Genomic DNA, 8,908 nt, shown 5'->3' with positions numbered 1-8,908 from the left:
TTAATTACCGCGGGTTAATTAGTCCGGCTTAGTGAGGACGGGTTAATTATTGTGGGTTAATGAGTCCGGCTTAGTGAGGACGGGTTAATTACCGCGGGTTAATGAGTCTGGCTTAGTGAGGACGGGTTAATTACTGCGGGTTAATGAGTCCGGCTTGGCAAGCACGGGTTAATTACCGCGGGTTAATTAGTCCGGCTTAGCGAGAACGGGTTAATTACCGCGGGTTAATTAGTCCGGCTTAGTGAGGATGGGTTAATTACCGCGGGTTAATGAGTCCGGCTTAGTGAGGACGGGTTAATTATTGTGGGTTAATGAGTCCGGCTTAGTGAGGACGGGTTAATTATTGTGGGTTAATGAGTCCGGCTTGGCGAGAACGGGTTAATTACCGCGGGTTAATTAGTCTGGCTTAGTAAGGATGGGTTAATTACCACGGGTTAATGAGTCCGGCTTAGTGAGGACGGGTTAATTACTGTGGGTTAATGAGTCTGGCTTAGTAAGGACGGGTTAATTACCGCGGGTTAATTAGTCCGGCTTAGTAAGGACGGGTTAATTACTGCGGGTTAATTATTGCGGCTTAGTGAGGACGGGTTAATTACTGCGGGTTAATTAGTCCGGCTTAGTAAGGACGGGTTAATTACCGCGGGTTAATTATTGCGGCTTAGTAAGGACGGGTTAATTATTCTGGTTTAGTAAGGACGGGTTAATTACCGCAGGTTAATTAGTCCGGCTTAGTGAGGACGGGTTAATTACCGCGGGTTAATTAGTCCTGCTTAGTAAGGACGGGTTAATTACCGCGGGTTAATTATTGCGGCTTAGTGAGGACGGGTTAATTACCGCGGGTTAATTAGTCCGGCTTAGCAAGGACAGGTTAATTACTGCGGGTTAATGAGTCCGGCTTAGTGAGGATGGGTTAATTACTGCGGGTTAATTAGTCCGGCTTAGTAAGGACGGGTTAATTACCGCGGGTTAATTAGTCCAGCTTAGTGAGGACGGGTTAATTACCGCGGGTTAATTAGTCCGACTTAGTAAGGACGGGTTAATTACCGCGGATTAATTAGTCTGGTTTAGTAAGGACGGGTTAATTACTGCGGGTTAATCACTCCGGCTTAGTAAGGACGGGTTAATTACTGCGGGTTAATTATTGCGGCTTAGTAAGGACGGGTTAATTATTCTGGTTTAGTAAGGACAGGTTAATCCTGGTATAGCAAAGACGGGTTAATCATCCCGGCACAGGAAGGATGGGAATCCTGCCAAGCCCAGGAGGCACATCCCGGGGACACATCCCAGGGACACGGGGACACATCCCGGGGACACATCCCGGGGACACATCCCAGGGACACATCCCGGGGACACATCCCGGGGGCACATCCCAGGAGCACGCCAGGCCCGGGACCGGATCCCAGTTTCCCTGGACAAGAGTCCAGCCTCAGTTTCCCTGGACAAGAGTCCAGCCTCAGTTTCCCTGGACAAGAGTCCAGCCTCAGTTTCCCCAGAGCATATTCCAGCCTCAGGTTCCCTGGACAGGATTTGAGCCTCAATTTCCCCAGACAAGATTCCAGCCCCAGTTTCCCTGGATCAGATTCCAGCCTCAGTTTCCCTGGACACAATCACTGCCCAGTTTCCCTGGATCAGATCCCAGCCTCACTTTCCCCGGACACAATCCCTGCCCAGTTTCCCTGGATCAGATCCCAGCCCCCCTTTCCCTGCACACAATCCCTGCCCAGTTTCCCTGGATCAGATCCCAGCCTCAGTTTCCCTGGATCAGATCCCAGCCTCAGTTTCCCTGGATCAGATCCCAGCCTCAGTTTCCCTGGATCAGATTCCAGCCCCCCTTTCCCCGGACACAATCCCTGCCCAGTTTCCCAATCCCCCCCCCTCACCTGCAGCTCCACTTTGGGCAGATTCCAGGGCTGGATTTGGGAATTTGAGGACCCCTGGGGGACTCCTGGGGCAGGGGGGAGGGTGTGACCATCCAGGGGGTCCCAGTCCCCCATCCGGGGGGTCCCAGTGCCCCTTTTATCCCATCCAGGGGGGGCCCAGTGGCCCTTATGTCCCACCCGGGGGGTCCCAGTGCCCCCAGTTGCCCCCCAGCCCTGACCCCCCCGTTTCCCCCCTGCAGCTCCCGCCAGCTCTGGGGTCACACCCGCAGCTTTTGGGGTCCCTCAGTGCCCCCCCCGTGCCCACCAACCCCCTCCCCAGCGTCCGGGGCGTCCCGGGGCAGCTCCCGACCCCCGCCCAGGGCCAGGGACCGCGGGGGGGTCACCTGTCCCCGCCCCCAGGGACCGCGGGGGGGTCACCTGTCCCCGCCCCCAGGGACCGCGGGGGGGTCACCTGTCCCCGCCCCCAGGGACCGCGGGGGGGTCACCTGTCTCCTCCCGCCCGGTGTTGTGTCACCTGCGGGGGTCCCACCTCTGTGTGCCCCCCCCCAGTTGATGGGGTGGGGGGTCCGTGTTGCTCCCGGTGACCCCCCCCGCCCCGGGCCGGGTGTTTTCGGCCCCCCCCATCTCCGTGTCCCCCCCCGGGTGTTTTCGAGCCCCCCATCTCTGTGTCCCCCCCATCTCTGTGTCCCCCCCATCTCCGTGTCCCCCCCCGGGTGTTTCCGGCCCCCCCACCTCCGTGTCCCCCCCAGGTGATCGGGACTCTGCCGTGGGTCGTGGCCCCCCCCGGGGTGGCCGCGGCCCCCCCCGCGCCGCCCCCCCCGAGCCTGCAGGTGACTCCGGTGACGCCGCAGCTGCTGCTGAACGCGCAGGGCCAGGTGATCGCCACGCTCGCCACCGGAGTGGCCACCGCGGCCACCGCGGCCACCGTCAGCGCCGCCCCCGCCGCGCCCACCCCCGGCAAGAAGAGCGGCCCCCCCGAGACCCCCGTCAAGAGCGAGGTGAGCCCCGAGATCCCCTGAAGAGACCCCCAAAACCGCCCCAAGAACCCCGAGAGCCCCATCAAGACGAGGGACCCCGGGAGATCCCGCCGGATACCCCCCCGAGACCCCCGTCAAGAGCGAGGTGAGCCCTGAGACCCCCCGAGACCGTCCGAGACCCCCTGAGACCCCCGTCAAGAGTGATGTGAGCTCCGAGACCCCCCGAGACCCCCTGAGCCCCCCCATCCAGACCAAAGTGTGTCACGGCCATAGGACTTTGGGACCCTCGGGGTGGCTTTGGGATCCCCCCCGGGGAACCTTCGGGACCCTCCCTGTGGCTTCAGGAGCCCCCTGAGCACCTTTGGGACCCAGACAGGTGGATTTGGGGACCCCCAAACATCTTTGGGTCCTGACCAGGTGGTTTTGGGGGTCCCTGAGCACATTTGGGACCCAGATAGGTGGATTTGGGGGCCCCTTTGGGACCCAGACAGATTGTTTTGGGGGTCCCTGAGCACCTTTAGGCCCTGGCCAGGTGGTTTGAGGGCACAGGAGCCCCCCTGGGATGGGGCCCCGTGCCCAGGACACCTTTGGGACCCCCTTACATGGTTTTGGGACCCGCGGAGCACCCCCAGGTGCCCCCTCATGCCCCGTGGTCACCCCATGCCCCTCCCAGTGCCCCCAGTGGGACCCCAGTGCCCTTCCCAGTGCCCCTCCCAGTGCCCCCAGTGGGACCCCCAGTGCACCCAGTGCACCCAGTGCCCCCAGTGCCCCTCCCAGTGCCCCCAGTGTCTCCCCCGGCCCCAGTCCCGGCTCGGGGTGTCCCAGTTTGGGTCTGTCCCCCCCAGGTCCAGCCCATCCAACCCGCCCCCGCCGGGGGCACCCCCAGCCCGGGGGCCAAGGTGGCCCCGACCCCCACGGCCGGCCCCGAGACCCCCACGGTCAGCCAGCTGGTGGCCAGTGAGTGCCAAACTGGGAGCACTGGGAGCACTGGGACAGGGATAACAGGGACTGAGAACAGGGCTAATGGGGACTGGGATTACTGGGAGAGGGATAATGGGGACTGGGATCCACTGGGAGAGGGATAATGGGGACTGGGAGAGGGATAACGGGGACTGAGAACAGGGATAATGGGGACTGGGATTACTGGGAGTGGGATAATGGGGACTGAGATCCACTGGGAGAGGGATAATGGGGACTGGGATTACTGGGAGAGGGATAATGAGGAGTGGGATCCACTGGGAGAGGGATAACGGGGACTGGGACAGGGATAATGGGGAGTGGGGTGCACTGGGAGTGGGATAACGGGGACTGGGATCACTGGGAGAGGGATTTTGGGGACTGGAGTCCCTTGGGAATAATGGGTTCTGGGAACCACTGGGAAGTGGGATAACAGGGACTGGGGTCCCTGGCAGGGGGATATCAGGGGCTGGGATCTCGGGGGCAGAGGGATTTTGGGGTCCCTGGGCAGAGGGATTTTGGGGTCCCTGGCAGAGGGTCCCGGTCCCACCCCGTGTCCCCCCCAGAGCCCCCCGCGCCCCCCGGGGCGGAGGAGGACGGGATCAACCTGGAGGAAATCCGGGAATTCGCCAAGAACTTCAAACTGCGGCGGCTCTCGCTGGGCCTGACCCAGACACAGGTGGGGCAGGCGCTGACGGCCACCGAGGGGCCCGCCTACAGCCAGTCGGCCATCTGCAGGTAACTCACCTGGGCAGGTAACTCACCTGGGCAGGTAACACACACCTGGGACAGGTAACACACACCTACAGCCAGTCGGCCATCTGCAGGTAACTCACCTGGGCAGGTAACACACACCTACAGTCAGTCAGCCATCTGCAGGTAACTCACCTGGGCAGGTAACACACACCTGGGCAGGTAACACACACCTGGGACAGGTAACACACACCTACAGTCAGTCGGCCATCTGCAGGTAACTCACCTGGGCAGGTAACTCACCTGGGCAGGTAACACACCTGGGCAGGTAACACACACCTACAGCCAGTCAGCCATCTGCAGATAACTCACCTGGGCAGGTAACTCACCTGGGCAGGTAACTCACCTGGGCAGGTAACACACACCTGGGCAGGTAACACACACCTACAGTCAGTCAGCCATCTGCAGGTAACTCACCTGGGCAGGTAACTCACCTGGGCAGGTAACACACACCTGGGCAGGTAACACACACCTGGGACAGGTAACACACACCTACAGTCAGTCAGCCATCTGCAGGTAACTCACCTGGACAGGTAACACACACCTGGGCAGGTAACACACACCTGGGACAGGTAACTCACACCTGGGCAGGTAACACACACCTACAACCAGTCAGCCATCTGCAGGTAACTCACCTGGGCAGGTAACTCACCTGGGACAGGTAACACACACCTACAACCAGTCAGCCATCTGCAGGTAACTCACCTGGGCAGGTAACGCACACCTGGGACAGGTAACACACACCTGACACACACCTGGGCAGGTAACACACACCTGGGACAGGTAACTCACACCTGGGACAGGTAACTCACACCTGGGCAGGTAACACACACCTGGGCAGGTAACACACACCTACAGCCAGTCGGCCATCTGCAGGTAACTCACCTGGGCAGGTAACTCACCTGGGCAGGTAACACACACCTGGGACAGGTAACACACACCTGGGCAGGTAACACACACCTACAGCCAGTTGGCCATCTGCAGGTAACTGCACACCTGGGCAGGTAAGACACACCTACAGCCAGTTGGCCATCTGCAGGTAACTCACCTGGGCAGGTAACACACACCTGGGACAGGTAACGCACACCTGGACAGGTAACACACACCTGGGGCAGGGTCGGGGCCATGGCAGAGGCTGCACAGCCCCTCACGGTCCCCCCTTGTCCCTCATCCCCGAGCGGCCCTTTGCCCCCTTTGCCCCCCGGGGCCCCCCGGGTTTGAGGGGATGCAACTTCCACCCGTGACCCCCCTGTGACCCCCCTGTGACCCCCCTGTGACCCCTGAGTGTCCCCCTGAGTGTCCCTCTGAGTGTCCCCATTGTCCCCGTGTCCCCCCAGGTTCAAGAAGCCGCACATCCCCCCCGAGTGTTCCCCTCAGTGTCCCCGTTGTCCCCGTGTCCCCCCAGGTTCGAGAAGTTGGACATCACCCCTGAGTGTCCCCCTTGTCCCCTTGTCTCCAGGTTCGAGAAGCTGCACATCCCCCTGAGTGTCCCTGAGTGTCCCCCTGAGTGTCCCCGAGTGTCCCCCTGAGTGTCCTGAGTGTCCCTCTGAGTGTCCCTCTGAGTGTCCCCTGAGTGTCCCTTTGAGTGTCCCCTGAGTGTCCCCGTGAGTGTCCCCTGAGTGTCCCTGTGAGTGTCCCCCCTGAGTGTCCCCTGAGTGTCCCCTGAGTGTCCCCCCTGAGTGTCCCCCCTGAGTGTCCCCCCTGAGTGTCCCCTGAGTGTCCCTTTGAGTGTCCCCTGAGTGTCCCCTGAGTGTCTCCTGAGTGTCCCCTGAGTGTCCCCCCCGAGTGTCCCCCCTGAGTGTCCCCTGAGTGTCCCCCCCGAGTGTCCCCCCTGAGTGTCCCCCCTGAGTGTCCCCCCTGAGTGTCCCCTGAGTGTCCCCCCTGTCCCCAAGTTCGAGAAGTTGGACATCCCCCCTGAGTGTCCCCGTTGTCCCCCTGTCCCCAGGTTCGAGAAGTTGGACATCACGCCCAAGAGCGCGCAGAAGCTGAAGCCGGTGCTGGAGAAGTGGCTGCGGGAGGCGGAGCAGCGGCAGCGGGAGGGGCAGCAGCACCTCCTCGACTTCGTGGGGGGAGAGCCGGGCAAGAAGCGCAAACGCCGCACGTCCTTCACCCCCCAGGCCCTGGAGGCGCTCAACGCGCACTTCGAGCGCAACGCGCTGCCCACGGGGCCCGAGATCACGCGGATCGCGCAGGAGCTGCGCTACGACCGCGAGGTCGTGCGGGTCTGGTTCTGCAACCGCCGCCAGACCCTCAAGAACACCAGCAAGCTCAACGTCTTCCACGTGCCCTGAGCGGGGGCCACGGGAACCCCCCCGGGGGTACCCCCATCCCCCGGGGGTACCCTCATCCCCCGGTGTGACCCCCCCGGCTCCTGCCGGCAGCACTTTGGCCACGGGGTTTGTCCCTCTGTCACCCGTGTCCGTCCCCACCGTGTCCATCCCCACCCAGCATCTCCCACGTGTCCTGAACTGGGAGCACTGGGAACCCCTCCATGTCCCTCGTTAGCCCCAGCAGCACTTTGGGGGACAAACCGCTGGGTTTGTCCCTCTGTCACCCGTGTCCATCCCCACCGTGTCCATCCCCACCCAGCATCTCCCACGTGCCCTGAACTGGGAGCACTGGGAGCCCCCCCCCGTTCCCCATTAGCCCCGGCAGCACTTTGGGGGACAAACCACTGGGTTTGTCCCTCTGTCACCTGTGCCCACCTGTGCCCACTTGTGCCCACTTGTGCCCACCTGTGTCCAGTCCCACCTGTGCCCACTTGTGTCTGTCCCTGACCTGTGTCTGTCCCTGACCTGTGTCTGTCCCTCACCCGTGTCTGTCCCTCACCTGTGTCTGTCCCTCACCTGTTCCTGTCCCTCACCCGTGTCTGTCCCTCACCCGTGTCTGTCCCTCACCTGTGCCCATCCCCCTGTGCCTGTACCTGTTGCAGCCCTTTAACAACTTCCACGTGCCCTGGACCCCCCCCGTGTATCCCCCCCGTGTGTCCCCCCCTGTCCCTCCCCGTGTGTCCTCCCGTGTGTCCCCCCCATGTCTCCCCCGTGTGTCCTCCCGTGTGTCCCCCCCATGTCTCCCCCCCCGTGTGTCCCCCCTGTCCCCCCCCGTGTGTCCCCCCTGTCCCCCCCGTGTCCCCCCCTCCCGCCATCAGCACTTTGGCCGCTGCTCTCCCCTTTTGCCCCCCCCGTTCTGTCCCCGCGTGTCCCCCCCTTCCCTCGGGTCACGCGTCACCTGCGAGTGTTCGTGTCGCGCCTCCCCCACCTGTGCCAGGTGTGGTGACAAACCCTCCCCCCATCTCTCCTGCCCCCCAAGTGTCCCCTTCCCCCCCCAAAAAAAAAAATCAGTGCTTTCCATTTTCCCGGGTTTTGCCCCTTTCCCCGCCTTTCTGAGGCAGCCTCGCAGCTCCCCGGGGGGGGAGTGTGACCCCCGAGTCGTGTCCTCCCCACGCTGATTTTGGGGACCCCCCCAACCTCCTGAGGGGCTTCTGGGGGTGACCCCCCCACCTTGGGGACATCCCGTGGGTGGCATTTTGGGGACATCGCTGCACTCCCCGGGTTTTTGGGGGGGATGAACCCTCAGAGGGAGCAGCCGCCCCCCCCCGAGGGGTCTCCAGCCCGGGGAGCGACGGGGAGGGGGCGCTTTGGGGAGGACGGGGAGGACCCTGAGGGGGGGGGGGGGCCGGCAGATTAATGCACTTGATGTAGTGGTGTGAAATAAACAGTATTTTTCTTTTTTCTTTTCCTTTTCCCTTTTTTGCCGGGTTTTGGGGTGGGGGAGGAGCGGCGGAACTCCCCCGGTGCCGCCCCCACCCCCCGGGTCCAGGCGGGAGCGGGACTCGAACCCGCGACGCTCCGGGAGCCGCCCCTCGGCCCCGAGCTCCTCCCACCGCCCCGCCCTATGACCAATCACCGCGCGGCATGCCCGGCGCGGAGCTCTCTATTGGGTGCTCCACCCGCCCGTCACGAGGCGGGGAGGGCGCTTATTGGCTGAGCCGGCGGAGGGGCGGGGCCGGCCCGCCCGGCGAAGGGGGCGGGGCCGCCGCCTCCATCTTGGCGGAGCGGAGGGTTTGGGGGGTCCCGGCCCCGCTCGGGGGGTCCCGGCCGGGAGTGGGGGGGACACGCTTGGGGAGGGGGGGCCCGGCACGGAGAGGGCGATCCCAGCCCCCATTGGGGGGGTCCGGACTCATCCTGGGGGCTCCCGGCTCACATCGGGGGTCCCGGCTCGGATCGGGCGGTCACATTTCGGATTAGGGGGGTCCCAGCTCGTATTGGGGGTCCCAGCTGGGATTGGGGGTCCCAGCTCGTATTGGGGTTCCCAGCTGGGACTGGGGGTCCCAGCCGTATT

The 8,908-nt window shown here is 63.0% G+C and overlaps 1 protein-coding gene across 1 annotated transcript in view; it reads left to right on the top strand.

Annotated features, from left to right (window-relative positions):
* The window catches only part of POU6F1 (POU class 6 homeobox 1), a 14,500-nt gene extending 7,093 nt beyond the window's left edge, over nucleotides 1-7,407 (top strand). Inside the window, exons 6-10 of the mRNA XM_039384867.1 lie at nucleotides 1,553-2,241; nucleotides 2,626-2,878; nucleotides 3,703-3,814; nucleotides 4,381-4,552; nucleotides 6,513-7,407. Coding sequence (XP_039240801.1) covers nucleotides 1,553-2,241; nucleotides 2,626-2,878; nucleotides 3,703-3,814; nucleotides 4,381-4,552; nucleotides 6,513-6,858 — 1,572 coding nt within the window. The 3' untranslated portion in view covers nucleotides 6,859-7,407. The remainder of the gene's footprint in view (nucleotides 1-1,552; nucleotides 2,242-2,625; nucleotides 2,879-3,702; nucleotides 3,815-4,380; nucleotides 4,553-6,512) is intronic.
* The last annotated feature ends 1,501 nt before the right edge of the window (nucleotides 7,408-8,908 follow it).

Source organism: Pipra filicauda, unplaced genomic scaffold (genome assembly GCF_003945595.2).
Source record: "Pipra filicauda isolate LSUMZ 115617 unplaced genomic scaffold, ASM394559v2 scaffold1165_size32646_pilon, whole genome shotgun sequence".
NCBI classification, from domain to species: Eukaryota; Metazoa; Chordata; class Aves; order Passeriformes; family Pipridae; genus Pipra; species Pipra filicauda.
This window is presented reverse-complemented; position numbering and strand designations above follow the sequence as displayed.